The sequence below is a fragment of the Prunus persica genome, chromosome G2 (genome assembly GCF_000346465.2).
Source record: "Prunus persica cultivar Lovell chromosome G2, Prunus_persica_NCBIv2, whole genome shotgun sequence".
NCBI classification, from domain to species: domain Eukaryota; kingdom Viridiplantae; phylum Streptophyta; class Magnoliopsida; order Rosales; family Rosaceae; genus Prunus; species Prunus persica.
This window is the reverse complement of record NC_034010.1, coordinates 19,277,557-19,296,921: the sequence shown is the minus strand read 5'-3', so window position 1 is coordinate 19,296,921 and position 19,365 is coordinate 19,277,557. Positions and strand designations below refer to the sequence as shown.

Here is a 19,365-nt window from a genome sequence, read left to right as displayed (position 1 = left end):
CTAGATGATCATAAGAATCTTTCAAATGCATATTTCAATAAAGTCATAAAAAAAAAATACTCAAATAATAAGAAAACGAGTTCGAATAGTGTAGTGTTAATCGGACACACAATAATTTCTCTAATTTATCTCAACATTAGAATGCATGTGCAGATCATGTACACGTGGGCGGTTAAGATTGTATGTGGGCACTTAAGAATGTCTGCACAATCAGAGTGTAGAATTTCCCAAATATGAAATGAAAAGTGTGGTACAAATCTTAGGCGGTCCCAATGAATGTGATTCATGGGCTCTGGTCGTCAGCAATGGAATTAAAAGTGGTGCTGCCAAATTGTCTTTCTTTTGGGAAACACTTGAGTGTGGTTGTTGACGTTGCCCTTTTGTTTTGCCACCTCTCTCTGGGACGATTTTGATAAAATTGAAAATATGCAGACAATATAAAAGCATTGGTATTGAGTAGTGTGACAATGTAAAAGATATATCGAAATTACCATATAAGATCACTAGAAAATACTAGTGTGGCATGTGGTCTCTCTTAGAAATTATCATCAGTTCAAATTTCACGAACGGCAGATGAGTTTTAAAATTAATATTCTTATATTGCATATAATATTAAGTAATCATACCGACTAACATGCATCTCTTCTACTTTAGTTAGATGTATATAACTCCCATGATCGCTATAGCTCGCTCGGATCATGTAACCGTGGAAGTAACGTTTTGTGCAACATGATGACTTGAATTGCCACATGCAGGGAGGCTAGCAGCTGGGCTTGGGTCGATCCATCTTTCAATGATTTGATGATGACTTAACTTACTTGGCATATGCATAACCACATTTTAGTTTCATATATACTTTGAGTACACCCCAAAATAGGTACACCCTCACAAATGTTCTTTTCTTTTATATATAGCCCTGGTCCCCAGAGATAAAACACTAGCTTGCCCTATGGCAACATGAATGCATGCATGTGCATGCATATATCTATGAATATTCGTTGATATAGCATATGCATGCAATGTGTACATCTAGTAATCATGCATGTATGTAACGTGTCTAACATAAGAATTTAATCCATGATGATTAAGAACTGCTGATACAAAAGGAGACGTGGCATCCTCTCCACCTGGGGAATGGAGGATAGCTTTACACATACCATACATGAGTGATCGTACATAAATTTTAGAATATCGTTACGTAATGTTATTAATTCACGTGTGATATGAAATTAAAGTATAACATTAATACATAAGTACACATTTCACCATCCATTCTACTCGACCTATATAAACCACATGAATTCGTCATTTGCCTGCCTGGATACCTTTTTCTCGATTGCGATTGTGGTGGCCGGATTGCTCGACTCAATCTTTTGGTTTACATATGTCCCCTCCCACCCAACCATCTAATTACCTCGTACAATATTACTGTTACTCCATCACTTGATTATCTTTTACTGTTGTTGATAATGGTGATAATATTTTTTATTTTTTTATTTTTTTTATCATATAGATTAGGTTTAATTTTCTCATCATATAATTGATTTGATGATTGCTTTTAGATATGATGACAAAGTAGCTAAATATTTTGAAGAATAATTATGGGTTAGTTAGTTAAGAATGATGGCTAAGTTAGTTTTGTGTCGTTGTTTGTGATAGTTGATTCAGAATTTAGAGATTAATATCAAATTAAATTTCCTAACCCCACAAGGGATTAGGGGAGGTAGCTTTGCCAACCCACCTATCACCTCCTTCACGATCATCACCATCACCATCCATCAGCCCCACTGCTAGAGTTTTTTTTTTTTTTTTTTTTTTTTTTTAAGGACAGTTGATGATGATTAGCTCCTTCTGCCGACCTTTCTAATTGATTTATAACTAATTTATCCATCAACGTGCGTGTTAGGACAATAATAAAGGAAGAAATGTCATAAGAAATAATGCTAGTCCATAAGATTAATGTTGGCCGAGCGGATCTGAGATGTGATTTTGGATTTATTTAACTTTAATTTGGTGGTGTTTAGTCATTGAAAGCAACTCCAATAGCTCGATTAAGGAGAAATTCCTTTAATCAAACCGTCAAAAATTCTTGATCTATGCTAAGAAAGAGAAAGCAATAAGTGGCTTAAAGTAGAACAATGTTAATTATCAAAACACCCTTTACATTTAAATTAATTATCTTAATCATTTCATGAAATCACGGCACGATTGGTATTTACGGCGATATTTGCAATGTGAGAGAAAATAAGAAATGATTTACAGACGACCGAAAGAGAGATGGAGAGAAAAGAGATATACAACGGTTCCAAGAGAAGCGATAGAAGAGAAAGAAATTAAGGTTATTGATGGGTTGATTCAATGTTGAGAGAAGTGTATGATAAGGTTAAAGCTCATTTAATAGCATCAATACATGTAGAAACAAATAGCCGGTTTGATTCGGTTTAACACTAATTTTAAAACAAACAAAAAAACCGAACAAAATCAAGCTAATCGGTCTAATTAACCAACTTCCTTGATTTACAGTTTGAAATGCCAAACCCTAGCTAGTATCTGTATCTGCTCCTATGCAGTCATGTCTCATCCAACATACAAAAAAACCACACAAAATCAAGCTAATGGGTCTAATTTGGCCAACTTCCTCGATATATAGTTTGAAATACCAAACCCTAGTTTCTCTTATCCGCTTCCATGCAGTGATGTCTTACCCAACATAGGGAAAAGAGTGAGGTGAGGTGTGGTGGAGAAGATATTTTCCACACACACACCCCCCCCCCCCCCAAAACCCCCCCAAAAAAAAAAAAAAAAAAAAAAACAACTTTAATTTCTGAAAAGAGGATAAGTAAGAATAAAATGGGTATTTTAAAACTATAAAAAGTACATGAAAAAGGAAAGCAGTAAGTGACAAAAGAATCCCCATAAAAAATTACATTTTCTTCTGAAAAGGGCAAATAGGCACCAGTAATTGGAGGCTCAAACCGGTACTCGCATGCCCATAAATAAATTCGAAATAAAAGCAGACCAAAAGTGAAATCTGGGCCCACTTTGTGCTTATCAGCGACTTGTGGGGAGGTACAATTTTATAATATCACACATGAGTTGCACATTGAAACCGATCTCTGGCCGTTGGATTGATCTGCTTACGCTCTCTCTTTGGTAGCTTTCAGTCCTTGTTGGACCGTCATGATCACGGTACTGTTTCGTATATTTATACCCCTCGAAGCACTGTAGCAAAATCGCAGGTTTGCTTTATTTTTAGTGGTGTGGGCTTTGTCTAAAGGTAGCAAAAGCAATACTGTACGTGGAATTCTTAATATTCCTAAACTATCCACTACAAATAGGTTATTGACGGCCATATCCCGACCTTTATAAGTTGACTAAACTGTTAATTTACCCAATGAAATGTTGACCATACTATTTACTTTTTACCCTTTTACCACACTGCAATGCTTGGAACTTGCAACCGTGCTTCTCCAAAAGCGCGTGAAATTGCTCCCCACTTGTTTTTGCCAACTCAAGGTTTGGTGTAACTTTTAGAAATATCTCGAAATTAATGCACACTTTGGTAAAATAATTTGGTAATATAAGCCCATTTTGTTTAAAGAGGATAAAATGATATGACCGATATTAGAGGAGAGGGAATCGAACCTAAAACTTTGATTATAAGGATAAATGCTCTTAATCATTTGAGTTGCAAGCTTCTTGCAAATATGATAAAATAATAAAACAACATAATATTATGCATTACGTATATGTTAATTTCTCACTTACTAATCTTATCAATATTAAAAGATGTTGCAAATTCGAATTCCTCATCTCTATTAGTTAAAAAATTAAGTTGTTTACCAACTTGCAAATATATTATTCTATTAGAAATTCAACTTCGGAGGTAGGCAAAGGGTAAGCATTGACGTTTAGTTTGATGACCTGAAGCATAATTGGTTGGTACTTAATATAGTCCTTCAATCCAAAATTTGATGAGGTGGGATGGTTTTACACCGGCTTGCATAGCTAGTGAATGAATTATCTTATTATACACTATAAAACATATATAAGCTTAGAATGTAAGCATCTAAATGTGTCAATATGATTTAAAACGTTTTCTTATAAGAAACAATATAACACATTAACTTGTAAATATCTACATTTGAATATATAGTGTGAGTTATAATTAAGACGACGTATTGCAAGTTCTTTATTCTTAATAAATCTATTTAAAGTGGAATATCTTGTTCGTAGTAAAATTTAAATTTAATTATGACCTAAAATTTCCAATGTGTTCTCATGATGCATTTGAGTATTGATGAAGGAATGCTTCATGCGCCTATATTCAAGGCAACCAACAAGTTGTTCTTTTGCCCCCATTTGTTTCAATATAAAAAATGTAGACAGCAACCACATCAAGATGTAAAGTGCAAGTAATTAATATCAATAGAAAAATAATGACACTATCTATATAGAAAAAGTTGTTACTAGTGTACGATGAAATCTGAAATGTGAGCAAAAAGTTCATACACAAACAAATATATAAATCCAAGTGCGTACATCACACTCAATTAAATAGGAGCGTAGTGATAGCTATTGGGATGGAACATGCCATTTTATTATTTTATTATTTTTTATTTATGATATGGACATTGAATTGCAAAAGAGAAATGATAGGTAGGGAAGAAGGCAAGCTCAGCCCGGGGCAGAAGTGTCATTTTCCCACCTCTTTTTTAAGGTTCACCATTCTTCTCCTCCCTGCCCTAACTGAAAACGACTGCAAGCAACCTGTGGTCTACCTGTGTATATATCTCCTCCAATATATATATATATATATATATATATATTTATTTATAATAATTTATAATTTATAATTATTTAATGTATAAACATGGAATTTACACACCGACTTAAAATCATTAGTTCTCATCTCTTCTCTTTATATTTAACTCTCTCTCTCTCTCTCTCTCTCTCTCTCTCTCTCTCCTTTTGGTTATCTCTCTGTGTATCTTTTCTCTCTGCTTGGGTTTGGTTTTTTGGCTCTTGGGTTTGTTCCTGATACAGAGAAAATATTCTTTGTGTTAATTAAAGGGTTCGTAGCTCTTGAATTGCTTCAAGAAAAATCAGCCATGGTGGATCTTCAAACTGTCTGCTGCATGTGTGGTGACGTGGGTTTTCCTGACAAGCTCTTCCGCTGCAACAAATGCCGCAACCGCTTTCAACACTCGTATGGATTTTCACCATCATCACCATAACCATCATCATCATATACATGCCATGCATCATACATATATATATATATATATATGGATATATAATATATGCTAGCTAGCTTGTGTATAGATATGTATGTATGTGTGAGTCAGTGGGTGTGTATAAATAGAAATCATGATGTTTTATATCATCACCATCATCATGATGATCATCATGATTCATGTGTGATAGCTACTGGTAACTGAATAGGTAGAAACCCATCTCCATAAAACACCCACCCAACCAACCTATATTATTATTGGTACCATACCATGCATATATATGATGCTCATCATAGTACCATAGCAAAACCATCCTATGTCATCATCAACATTTATATGTATATAAACGTGTTTATAATGTCATAATCTAATTAATGCTGACACTAAAAATAAATAAATCATTTACTAATTAAGCATGATACCCATGTGAAATTGTGTTACTCTTTTTTTTTTTTTTTTGGCTCCTGATTAATTGTGCTTATTATTTACTCTGTGAAACCCTTCGCAATCAAATCTCATGAAGGACAGTTTGTTGAATAAATGAAAAAACAAAACTTAATATGTATTCAAATATATGCAGGTATTGTAGTAACTTTTATAGTGAGTACGCGGAGCCAATTGAACTGTGCGATTGGTGCCGAAGTGATCAAGAGAGGAGCACCGCAAGGCACGGTGGCTCTTCCAAGAAATCGAGCGTGGTTGGGGGAGTTGAGACCGGAGGCGCTTCGAGCAGGTCCGAATATTCCGGTGACCACAAGATCAAGCAACACGATCATCAACAACACCGTGATCATCAAGACGGTGGCGGCAGCGGCAGCGGGGAGAAGGCTAGTAAGAACAGCGGCGTGCCGTCACCAAGACCCACAGCTCGAAGGTACAAGCTTCTCAAGGATGTAATGTGTTAAGACAGCTTATAAGATTGTGAGTGTGATATCAAAATAGCTAGCCTTGATGATCAGCAGCCTCGTCAAACTAAAAGGGTTTAAGTGTTTATAGAAGTAGATTATGTTAATTATATATATATATTATATATAACTTGTTTTCCATATGGGAATGGGAGGGAGGTCTAGTGTTTTGTTTTCTTAATTTGTGGTGTGGTTTTTCAGTAATTAAGTTATAAATAAAATAACGTAAGCTTTGTTCGGATCAATGAAAAGCTTAATGTCGTGATAATTTATCAATTAAGGTAGGATTATTGATGCTAATTAAACTAGTACAGATTTTGTGATCTCTTCTTATCAATTTGATTACCCAAATGTACAAAAAAAAAGGTCGTAGACGACGGATTTTTACGTAGGGAAGAAGTATTTGATTTGTACGTACAAGGAGAGTAGAGTATTTGATTTGTGAAAGTGTAGGGTTTGTCTCTGGCACAGCAGGGGGTTCTTGGGGGAGTTAGAAAAAAAACAACTTACTTGCACCCTCCTCTCTGCTTTTGCTGATGAGTGAGGAGAATTGAATGCCTTCTCACCAAAGAATTCATAGTACCTAAAGCTGCTAACTTTTACAGATTCATTGAAGGACGGCCTTTAATAGATAGCTAGGCCCTCTCCATTATTGTCACCAATATGAAAAACTAGGGAAGAAGTATGTTTTCTCCCAAGATTTTTATTATTTTTTCTTCTTTTTTGTTTTTGGTTTGTGAGGGAGGCTGAGTGAGTGCTTGGAATTTGAGGGTTGCAGATGTGAAATTTGAGTGGATGTTGTTGCTTCCTAGGCCATTCATTTAAATCATGAATTCTTAATCATTTTTTCTTCTGCTTACACATGCTCATTTCTGAAATATCTCCAAAGTACACAAGCTGATAAGGTCTCTTCCACTGTTCGTGTTTTGGCCATTTATGAGAAAGCAACAAAACTCCTCCTCATTGGGGGTCTCTTGAATTGACAATGAAGCCATCTTTTTCTGCCATATCCATTTCTATTTTCTTCTTCTTACTATTATTATTATTATTATTATTATTATTATTTCTTATTATTTTTATTCTCTCTGGTTGATTGGACTTACAAACACTCAATAAATTACGCACAAATCATACCAAAAAGTCATCAGAGCTTTCCCCAAAATATCAGTCAACAAATAATCTGAATATATTATTTAACAGAATAGACTAGAAATGAAATAAATCAAATAGCGTCCCATCATCTAAGAATTAAAACTTATATATGTTGATTTGAATTCTGTACAATTACTTTAAATTATTTGTTAGTAAGAGACATTCATTGGCCTGTTTGATAGTGCTTTTGAAACAGTTAAAAACGCTTATGACAATATTTGACAAAAAAATTTAGAAGTGCTTCTGGGTCATAAAAGTGCTTTCTAGAGAAGCACTGCAAGATGCTTTTTCATGAAGCACTAGAATTTTTTAATCGAAAATTTCAACATTTTTATAATAAAAGCACTTTTACTAAAAGCGGTTATGAACAGAAGTGCTTCTTAAAGAAGCATTCCCAAATGTGCCCAACTCTATCAAATTACTCTCTCTCTCTCTCTCTCTCTCTCTCTCTCTCTCTCTCTCCAAACAACCTCAATTGGAATTTAAAAGTTTAATATTTTGTTTTGATGTCTATACAATTACTCAATAGAAAATGAAGTCCTAGAAACATGGCTTTAGCCAAGTCGGTTAGAGAGAATGTGCTTCATACTCTGCACATGAGTTTAACTCCCCCTCCCTAAAGGTTACATTAAATTAAAGTATCGTTTGTATAAAAAAAAAAATTAATGAAGAAGGAAACTTACTAAAAATAATACATGATTTATCAAAGAGACGTTTCCTCCATTGGTCCACACTTTCCTTTGTTTCCAAACTGTCATTAAGATGGGTCACATGGTTTGCTTCGCCTTCATTCCCTCAACCTCCTCTTATCCCACTTACAAGCAAAGCTGCATCAGTAAGTTGTATTTGCAGTTTCTAGCAACAAAGCACATGAAAATAGTGCTATTTTCGTTGGTTCCAATACAACCCCAGTCCTTCTTTATATTTGATTCTCTTACTTATTTTGAGCTGCACCAAATTAGTAACAAAGAATGACTAGTAGAAAGCATATATGCTTATCTTCAATATATATCCTCTTTCATCATAAAAGATCGTCACTAATTTGTTTCTCTTAATGGAAATGGATTCTCTATGCTTATCTTGAATTTCCTTGATTTTCAATCTAGTTGTTACAAATTCAATGGATTTAGCAATCTTACATAGCTCGACAAGAACTAATTTGATCAGTGGTCCGTATTCACAGTTTGATAAAATAATATTTTTCTATATATGATGTCTATTTGATGAGCTAAAATTTGACGGTTTGATATTTAAATTTCGAGAAAGCACTTCTTATTTTATTATCAATCAAAGTTATCGATGATATGAAATCATATACATCTGAATATACACTCGTGATTAACAAGTATTATTGCAAATAACATATTAGAGTTCTTGGCCAAAAAATAATACTAATCTTGGATAATTTTATTTTTTGTTCTCTCTTGGTGATGTTAATATATGATTGTTTGCGTGATGATTTGGGGCTTTTAACATGTCAAAATTCTAATTTCTAAGCATGTAGGCATTTCCTCTACGCTAACATCCAGAGAAAATTAATTGGTGTCATCTTCTTGATTTTGTGCTTATTGGGTGTCATCTTCTACGTAAGACCAAGAATATCTTCTTGATTTTGTGCTTACGGGTGTCATCTTAGAGTGAATTTAGTTGATTGATTCTGTTTCTCTCTCTCTCTCTCTCTCTCTCTCTCTCTCTCTCTCTCTCTCTCTCTCTCTCTCTCTCTCTCTCTCTCTCTCTCTATATATATATATATATAATATTAATAAGAATTTCAAATCCGAAAAAAAAAAAAAAACAGTGTCGTCTAATGAACGATAGTTGACCTCTTCACTTAGAAAAAACAAATCTTAATTTGTGGTCTGAAATAATGGATTTTGCAATCAAAGTTTTGGAACACATGGAGTTGCTTTATATCAGCCACTTAGGTTTCATTAATTAACATCGAAAGGTCAACTCTCTCCCCACTGGAAATCTTTTCGCGTTTTTAAGTAGTACTCTCGATGTCGTGATGATGAGGGAAAGTAATCGCCACCATCAGAAATGTCCTCTTATGTGTAAAGTGAGTCAAATTAAATATATATTATTATTGTCACGTAAAGAATTTATAGCTCAAATGATTAAGAGAAGTTATTCTTGCATTCGAAATTTTTTGTCTTAATTCACCTTTACAAACCAATGTCATTTTTTATTAAGTTAGATGATATCGGCATGTAAAGACTCTCTTCTAAGCAATTATTTAGAATATCTCTCACCGCCATTATTATAGGGAAACATATAAACATTTACTTGGGTTGTGAGAGATGATCTCAAGTTCACAAACCGCATTTTTTATATCATAAAACATGTTGGTCAATTTCACTTGGATTTGTGAAATATATAATGTATGACTCTGGCAGGGACACAAATGATTATCACGATGATATAAGGGTTATTTAATATAAGGTACATTAGACAAGATCTTGATAATGGGTTCTTTAGTATAAAGATGTCCACTAGTCAAGCACTTAAGCATTAATTTTTCTTGATTTTATCACAGTGCATGCGCATGCTATGCTACCTAAAGAAAATTCTAAACATGGATTATTTTTTTCCTATTCTTTTTTAATGCCAATAGACGAACTTGTGACGAAACATTTACTAGGATTCAAAATTAGTAAGTTTAGTGAAAAATAGTCTTAATTTGTAGATCAATGGTCTCATATTCGAACTTCCATGACATATTGATAATGTGTGTGAAAAAAACCTCGATACCCTTGTAGTTTAAATTATCGCTTATATTATATAAAAAATTAAAATTTTGAATTCATGAGCAATAAAGATTTCTTTTTTAATTTTTCTAAATTAAAAAAAATCCCCATGAGGAATATTCAAGATTGTTTTCAAACAAATCAAACCACACATCTGTGATAATATATTCTTTTTACATAAGCGATATTAAAAAAAGAGAAATTAAAATGGAAGACCTTGTGTATAAATAATACCTTTAATCATTAGAGCTATAAACTTCTTTGTCCGTGGATGATAACTAAAAATTGAAATATGCTTGTAGGTCAAGATATCATTTTTATAAACAGACACACGCTCACTGACTTTTGAGATGAAAGTTGCTTTCCATCTGAGAAAATGAGAGAGGGAAGGGAGAGAAATGAGTTGCCAATGGCCAATGCCATCGACCTCCCAACCACCCACCAATACTTTTTTCGTTTTTCTTTCTTGTATCTAATCTATATGGATATTATTTTACTCCGCCAGCTTCCACACCTTCCTGCTAGATCTTCTTCTTGTTTGTTTGTTTGTGTTTCTTTAATGACAAATGAAATTCTCTTTATAGATTCATTTTTGTTCAACACTTGCATCATGGTATATGTACACACATATATATATATATGTATATATGTATATAATATGTTTTAATCAATGCTGTCGTCTAAAGTCCAAAGGGTCCAAACAAATTAATCACATCATTGGGCACCATGTTTTCCTTATATTGGTTTAAAGAATACCTTTTGATTAAGACTCCAATTTGACTTTATCGCTTGATTTCCCACGTAGGAAAACGATAGAGATCTGGTTGGTGCGCCCAATAATAATGACTAATTGCAACTTATATTAAAGTTTTTTTTCATCTACATATTTAGCATCTCGTTTACATTGGTTTAAGGTAGTACATGTGGTGGCACTACAGTGTAAAAGTGGGCCAAACTCTCTCCCTCTCCTCAAATGTGCACCCGAATTCGATTTACGTAGGAGAAAATCTTGAGGCAACCTAATATAATACTTTCCCTTCCTTCTCCCTAGCAAATAACCCAAAAAAAAACATTGGTTTAAGGTATATTTTAGAGATCAGGCACAACTGGAGCCCAACTTGATCCAAACTTGATGTCATATAGTGCTGGCCCAAGTTTGCCTATATGGGCTAGGTTGGAGCACAGACAACTTATACCTATTTTTCATGTTTATGTCGAGAATTTTATAGCAACTACCATATTGAAACTTAAACATGGAAGCTCAAATGTGACATTTGTGAACTTCAAAACCTTCTAAAAAGAAAAAGAACAAACCTTTATGCTAATTAATGTAAAAGAGGACCATTACTCTCTCTGATCTGATCTCGCCCCCAACCAAAGAAAAAAGAAAAAAAAAAAAAAAGAAGAAGAAAGATTTTCTATTTTAAAAAAAAGTAAAAAAGTAAAAAAGAAAACAAAGTTGTGATGCTAATCAATTACATATGCACAAACAGATTATGATCAAAGCCAGGATGAAATTGGCCCATTTTGATTGTCTAGAAGTTCTGAAATCCACGGCCAAATTTGTCGAAATGTATGACTCCGATAAATCTCCAACCGTATAATTTGGATTAGATCCGTAAAGAGCTTGCACTCCTTCAATATCATCACGCTGCAAATCAACCTTTTTATCCCTAGGCTTTAAATTCGGGTACATTATAGCCTCTTTCACCAAACTATGCCCTAACCCTAGCAAGTGACCAATCTCATGCGTGGCCACCGACTCCAAGTCCACGGCCACTGGGGACTTCTCCATCCCAAAGTCCACCGCCCACGTCTCCGCTGCGTCGAGGTGGAGCCTCCCGCTCTCCGGTGAAAACGAGTGGGCTAAAATCCCAAGCACCCCATCAAACGGCTCTCCGTCCCCATGATCACCACTATAAAACCCTATTCTGATGTCCGCGAAGCCATAGTCCTCGGACTCGGCGAAGCTCACCGGAATCACGGATGCCCATCTGGCAAAAGCCCGTTTGAACACCTGTCGTATATCGGACAAGCTCAAGGAGTTGATCATGTTGTCAGGAGAGAAAGCGTAGGTGAGTGTCATGGGCGTCATGGGACGCACCCACCTAGGTTTTCCTGTAAAGTAGACGTAACGTCGTGTGCCATGCAACGTGAAGTGATGATTTGTATGCTCTGATGATAAGATTCCGGTGTCGGGGCTGGCCCTCAGAGCATGGAGGTTGAGGAAGAAGAAGAAGAAGAAGAAGAAAAGGGAGAGGGAATAACTGAATAACAGAGACATGGCAGGTAGAGCCGTTAAAGGGGCTTCGACGTTAGGGAAGGAACCTTTAATATAGGAGGACAGACGGAAGATAAGATAGCGGACATCTTATGATAGGGAAATTATAATGGTGTGTTGTGTTTAAGGATGTGCGGTTACTACAAATGAAACATTTTTATCATGATGTGTGAAACATTTTTATTATATACGAGTCAATGACATAATTGTGATGATCATGTGAATATGTGATCCTCCTATAAAATGAAGTTTCAAATCTTGTGTTTAAGGGTTTCAATACATGGTTCAAAGGATATGTGTACTTTTGAGGGCATCAATTCAAGGAGTGAATTCACCAATATTAAACGTTCCTTATGATCATTTGTCACAAAAATGTATTTTTGACCAATTTTCTCTTTCGTATTTCAATCGAGACGACAAAGTTATATGTTTTGACAACATTACTAATCGCATTTTTTAGCACAGAGATAAAACCCGTAATTAACATTTAATATAACATTTCATGACAAATAGTTAAAATCGGGTGGAAACCCACTTATAAGTTTGGGACATCATTAGCTTTCAAGTCCAAGTTTGGTGCATGTATGGTAAAGATAAAAGGGTAGCTGGCTAGCTCAAATGTCTGAAACTTGCACTCGTGGTCGTTAGGATTGTGATAATTTTTTTAGGCGTGTGGATGACGCAATCAGTCTAACTCTGAAAAAGCATTTGATTTGAAACAGTTTCATACTTTCTTGTTTGGAAAGTCACAAACAACAACCATGTTAGGCCACGACACAACCAGAGTGTTGCTTCCTGACTACTTTCTATTGAGGCCCAAGTTTGTGTCTGGCTAGCTTGTTCTCAGTTTGTTACTTCATATATAACTTGTCAACGAAGTACTTGACACTAGCAAACCAACTTTTGTAACAGAAAACTGTCTTGGTATACAGTAACTTTTTGCAACCTCAAATTTCCAACTGCCGGTAGTTAGTTTATGCTGTTTCCGCTGGAAATTATTTCCCTTTACAGAAGAGTAATTGATAGGCCAACCAATATAACAACCATGGACCAGTTAATCATGGAATTAATAATATGTGTGCTTCCTTTTTATTATCAATTTTATGTTTGGCTGTCTTATCTTGTTCACCAGAAAAAGGAAAAACAATCCCAAAGTTTCATTTATGTTTGTGAAGAAACAGGTTCTAGTTCTACACGTGGCACATAGTGAAATGCACGCAAATTATGGCGATTAATGTTGCAGAGTATCCTGGATGCTTTTACAAGTCTGGCAATGGAGGAAAATTTATCAAAGGTATCTGACCATCAAGATCTAACTCATCAATGGCATTCGAGCCAACTTTTGAGTGAATAAGTTCAAATGTGAATGCTAACATGGTCTAACTCAGTGGAAAATGGTCTTGATTTACAGTGATATCTCAAGTTTGACTCTCCATGACACATTAATAGTGTGTGGGTTGATAATGGGTCGTGTCGTGTCAAGATTATATGAATGCTCAATCCAAACCCGACATATTTAATAAACGTGTCATGCACAGGTTGACCCGTTAAGTTCTCTTGCGGGTTTCGAGTCGTGTTGGGTTGACCCGCTAAGTGGTAGCAACTAAAAGACATTAAAAAAAAAATTAAAAAAATGAAGAATAAACAAATAAACAAGTTAGCAGGTTGGCATGTCACACAGGTATTTTGGCGGGTTGGCGGGTTACATAGGTATTTCAACTGGTTGACCCGCCATAACTCATTTAGTTAAACGAGTTACATAAGTATTTTAGCGAATTGGCGGGTTGACTCGAAACCCACCCATTTATTAAACGGGTCATGGCGGGTTGACTCGAAAATGACCCGAATTCTAATCATGCAGGTTGAACCTACTAAATTCTGGTGCGAGTTTCGAGTTTTGTAACGGGTCGTACCCGAAATTGTCACATGTAACTTTCTTACTTTCTTGTAGTTTAAATTATCGTTTATATTAAAAGAAAATATTAAAAATTTAAAATTAATTAGTAATAGTGGAGTATGAATTTCCAGGTAGTAAACAAATCTGGGCTCGACTTGTTTTCGTTGGGCTTAGATTTTCATCAAACAAAATATTCAGGGAAACATGTATGACCCATATCTGTCTAACTTCCTTCATGTGCCCTATAGGCTAACAGCTCCAGCTAAGTTAGATTAATTGGGGGTTTTTTTTTTTTTTTGGTTGAGAAAAAGTGAGATACATTATTGAGAAACCAAACTACAACCGACAAGACAAAGCCGTGAGGATTACGCAAACGTCTCTAACACATAAGAGCTTACTCATTGGACTAACTAATAGTCTACCCTCTTCCTGCGCGGGTCCCTATACAAACAATGTCCAGTAAAAATTAAAGACTACAATGTTCATAAGAAATAAGACGAAGCTCCTTATGTGATGTGAAAGTGACGATGGTGTACAATACTTATGTGATGTGATTTCTGGTAGGCCTCAAATTGGAGACACAAATAAGACCAAGCTCCTTTGGAAATAAATCTGGGCCCCCAACCCAACAATTGCCAGCTATGTGATCCTTTCCTTACAGTACAGCTCATTTGTCCTACCTTGGATTTCTTGGTTCCATAGTTAAACACCAGATTTGCCATGGGACCAACACTCTGCAACCGTAGAGCTAAACGTGGGCCAGGACAAGCCCAAGTAGCTAGTTTTGAATGCCAATGCCAAGGCCCTTTTTTCACCCAATTGTAATGTCAAGGAATAACAATAGAAACCAGAAGGAGTTTTTGCGAAAGTTAGGAAAAGAGAGGGGATTTTCTCACACACACTGCTAAAATATATGGGGTTCGAACTTGAAGCTATTGGTATGCAAGTCAATGCCATTTTTCACTACGCTAGACCCCGTTGGCAGAAACGAAAAGGAGTTTTATTCATGCACTGGTATGGAGTTTAGTTAAATCTCTATCATTCGAAACTCCCTTATTATAGAGAATATTACCCCGAACGCAAACATGATCAAAGTGGTTGATTGATGTATGGCAGAATTTTCCAGTGGGTTACAGTAGAAGAGCACTATGGAATGGAGACCAAAATCCTAGCTCTACGTATATACCTGACACACTTTTTACATGGTTCATCAATTGAATTCAATGGTTCTGGTGAGCCCTCTGGCTTATCCATCCAAAGCAGCATGCATGTGACTCCTCTAAAGGCACAAAGCTCCAATGGAATTGAATTTTGTATAGTAGACATCCTTTTAGTTGTCGATATGAAACAGATCATTCAAAATGTGAAGTAAATGGGAAGATTTCTGTTTCACATATATGGAGTTGAAAATGATGGGAGATTAGCTTTTAGCTGGTAGGGTCCATATAATATATGTATATATATATATATATCTATATATATGTGCAATATTCTGCACCCACTTTTCTTTTATCAACTCAGAAAGATGGAGGGTTGTGCGCTAAGCAGCTAAGCATGGCCCCCAGATTGACTCAGCAGTCTCAGATTCATACAATAACTTCTCTGTCAGTCTCGTTTTTGCCTCCACACACGTCTTTAGGTTTCATTTTTTGGGTGAGAACTTTCCATGTGTTTAAATTTGAAACCATCTTTGTGAATGGGATTTTTGCTACCCTTTCGCTTTACCAAAACGAATTTTGCTAATGCAGCTAATGTAACTCTCTCTCTGTCCTATATATTCTGGATGGATAATGTTATATCAGAGCTGTGTACTGTGCTGTTGGTTTGAATGATTTTCTTTAGGAACAGTGAACTTTGGACTTTCTTTTCACAGTGAAAGGTCGCAATCATCTTCTCTTTTTAAACTGACTTTTACCACCCTTAGGCTTGTATCTCAAGATCTGCTCGATCCATTGGGTGTACCTTCTTTGAGGAAGATTGATTCTCTCTGGATATATACGATCATATGATATGACGTATTTATGGATATTAAAGATGCCTTTATACTAAAGCTGGAAGATAGCTACCTCTACAAGAACAGCTCATGCGTAAAGTTTGAGTGTAAATATGATTACCATAATTGTCATGCTTTAAATATAATGTCCGAATTCTCGTACAATGATTATCCCAAAGTTGATGACATCTCCAAGTGAAATTTAAAACATGGTTTCATGGTCCCCCCAACTCGCCCACTCCTATCCTAATATCATCATCACCCTTAAAAGATGAACCCAGAAAATAAAAATAAAAAAAATGGTCCCCCCCTAATGCTTTCTTCATCTCTTTTGTAATCCTTGTTGGTGTTTCATTAAAAGAAACAACGTAGCCTTATGCTCCCCATGTATCGTACACTCAGTTAACTTGCACGCTCATCTCTGTTACTAGAGGAGTACAATTTTTTTTTGAAACCATGGTCTGTTTGGAAACGTGTCGACTACCCACTTTGCCATGTAGTCAACAAAGCTAAAGTACACAGTTAGAATTTCCCCCTCCTCATTCTCTCTCTCTCTCTCTCTCTGCTTTCTTGATCTTATTCGTTTGGGGAAAATTCTAAAAAATTTCCCGCAAACTACAAAACCACATAAAGTTTTTGAGCTCTGAGTCTTCTGCGCCTGTACATTTAAAGAGACCATACGATGCACAAGTGAACTTTACGACCATACACGTGGCACAATCGCAGGTGTCAGAGTTTTAATCAGTGGCATGGGTCCCAGTTCTTTGGATGCTCATTTCCTACTCAGTCTTTTTAACCATAGGCATTGATGGCAAGCCAGGAGAAGCGCATACATCGCGATCATATTATTCAATGTAACAATTACGTTGTGTTATATTATGATTAAATCATAATCTGGTTTACCCAAATTTACATATGTAATTGTACTACGAATCTAGGGTATGTATAAATAAATATATATACGTGTTATAATATAAATGTATTAGTAATATCACGTATGAGTATGACTATAAGTGTCACACATGTTTTACATACCCTCTCTCTCTCTCTTTCTCGCACGAGCTCATTAATCATTCAAGAGATAGAAAGAAACTGAGGTATAAAAGAAGAGATGTGGAAGTTATATCCAAATTTACAGTTGATATTCACAAAGCATGATATGCATATTATGCATTATTAACTTGAGTGATAAGTACATGCTACATCAAAATGATTTTTTTCTCAAAACTAAAATGAAAGTAAAAAGAAAAGAAAAGAAAAAAGAGTTGACAAGTGACGGTCGGGCAGTAACTAATATGTGGTTTTTTGTTTTGGTTTGTGGGTGCACCGACTGCTGCTTTAAAAAGTCGTCCATAGTTCCCTGAATAGGAGCAGACAGCAGAGTACTTTTGCTTTTACTCAATTATCATAGTTAGTTTTTACTATTTTACTTGAAGCAAAAGTGACAGTAATTCCAAGACCTTTTTTTCACGGTCGTTCTGCAGCTGTCTGTTACAGTTTGGGGATAGCTGTTCAAAAAAGTACTTCGATCTGTCATTGTTACTGCATTTTCCACGATTTCCTGTAGTAATGTCTGGACAATTTGGTTTGTTTTGGATCCGAATAATTGTTCCAAATAAAAAAACTACTTTGAAACTTTATTGTTTTCACATTGGCATGCATTGCCACTGGGATTCATACGCAGTATTCTCGATAGTTTCGTTTACTTATATTATAACACGTAAATAAGTAAACTATGATAAGAAAATTTGCCATATAACTTCTAATAAATGAAGAAACAGAAGAGTTTCTAGATAACTTGGTACGTGTTAATGACTTAACTTTAGGTTTCAAAACCACCATTTGTCAGCAAAAACAGTCTATGCAAGTATGAATTATTTTTCTGACCATTCAAAAACAATGCCAATAAAGAGTGGTCACAATCAGCCAATGTGAGGAGTAATATTTGGAAATCATAGATCTTTTTTTGTGGATGATGATGATGGATCCCAGTTTCCACTATTGGGTATTCACAACCGAATTTATGTCCAGCCCAAACTTAATTGAGAAATTTACTATTATACCTAAGAGCAGCTCCAGCGAGGGAGCCCAGCCCGAGGCGAGGGCAGGAAAAAAAAAAAAGTCGCTCCAGCGTACAGCCCAGGCCCGGGGGTGGTGTGGGACCCACCAACTCGGGCCAGCCCGAAGGCGAGACCAGCCCGAGGTCCAACTCGCGTGTTGCTGACGTCAGCCTCGCGTCACGCTGACGTCAGCGCGCCAGGTCCAAGGTACGCTGCCACGTGTCGCCTCCCCAGCCTTCCGATCTGCTTCTCCAAATTAATCCAACGGCTGAGGCTTTTTTGGGCAATAAAAATGTGAAAAAAAATCGTAAATTTTTTTAAAAAATTCTAAAAAATTCTGATATTTTTTTTCTATAAATACCTATCAATACCCTTCACTTTCAACACCAATCCTCATACATTTCATTATACTTCTACTATTATTCACTCTTTACTCAACATTTTCCTCTATACCTTATTTCCATTTTCAACATTTAAGTAAATGTCTTTGTCCTTTTACTTTAATTTATTTTTATATTACTCCATTTACTTAAGTTTACAATGTAAATAAGGAAGTACCCCCCATTTGGATTCAAATAAAAATACTAGAAAATCAAATTCCCACCAAATCAAAATATGAAAAATCGGTTTTAGTGCAAAATACGATTTAGGCTAAAAATGATGGCTCATTAAGTCAATATATACTTCATATTAAAATCCCATAAAATCAAGTTTTCTTATTTGATGTGTAAGGAATAAAAGCCGCCAAAAATTATCTTGAGAAAATAATTATTCCGAAAAACCATTTTTCATACTTAGCCAATATTGCACCTCCGCTAAAAAAATTATGGGTCCGCCCGTGTCTATAAATACCAACCAATACTCTTCACTTTTAACACCAAATCCTAATTTTTTTTTAAATGAATACCAACCAATACAACTAATAAAATAAAATCTTATCCGATATGAATAGTATTGACATGTAGGAACCCAAAAATCTTATCCGAAAATATTATCCAAATTAATTATTTAAGTAAAAAAAAGTTGTGAAAAAACAAAAAAATGAATAGTAATTGCCCTTAGCCATGGCAATGGGTGGAAACTCAAAATACTA

The 19,365-nt window shown here is 35.4% G+C and overlaps 2 protein-coding genes across 2 annotated transcripts; one reads left to right on the top strand and one right to left on the bottom strand.

The window, feature by feature from the left end:
* Positions 4,898–6,985, top strand: LOC18785873. The gene is made up of 2 exons (XM_007218510.2): positions 4,898–5,209; positions 5,818–6,985. The coding sequence occupies exons 1-2, from the start codon at positions 5,112–5,114 to the stop codon at positions 6,140–6,142; spliced, it is 423 nt and encodes a 140-aa protein (XP_007218572.1). The 5' UTR covers positions 4,898–5,111; the 3' UTR covers positions 6,143–6,985.
* LOC18787496 (metalloendoproteinase 4-MMP) lies at positions 11,484–12,442 on the bottom strand. The gene has a single exon (XM_007219262.2). It carries the CDS (start codon positions 12,323–12,325, stop codon positions 11,513–11,515), a length of 813 nt encoding a protein of 270 aa, XP_007219324.2. The 5' UTR covers positions 12,326–12,442; the 3' UTR covers positions 11,484–11,512.

Bases quoted from the DNA above. Each gene is read 5' to 3' on its own strand.
- LOC18785873 (XM_007218510.2), top strand. From the start codon at position 5,112: ATGGTGGATCTTCAAACTGTCTGCTGCATGTGTGGTGACGTGGGTTTT. The intron at 5,210-5,817 runs GTATGGATTTTC...AAATATATGCAG, and splicing joins CGCAACCGCTTTCAACACTC to GTATTGTAGTAACTTTTATA.
- LOC18787496 (XM_007219262.2), bottom strand. From the start codon at position 12,325: ATGTCTCTGTTATTCAGTTATTCCCTCTCCCTTTTCTTCTTCTTCTTC.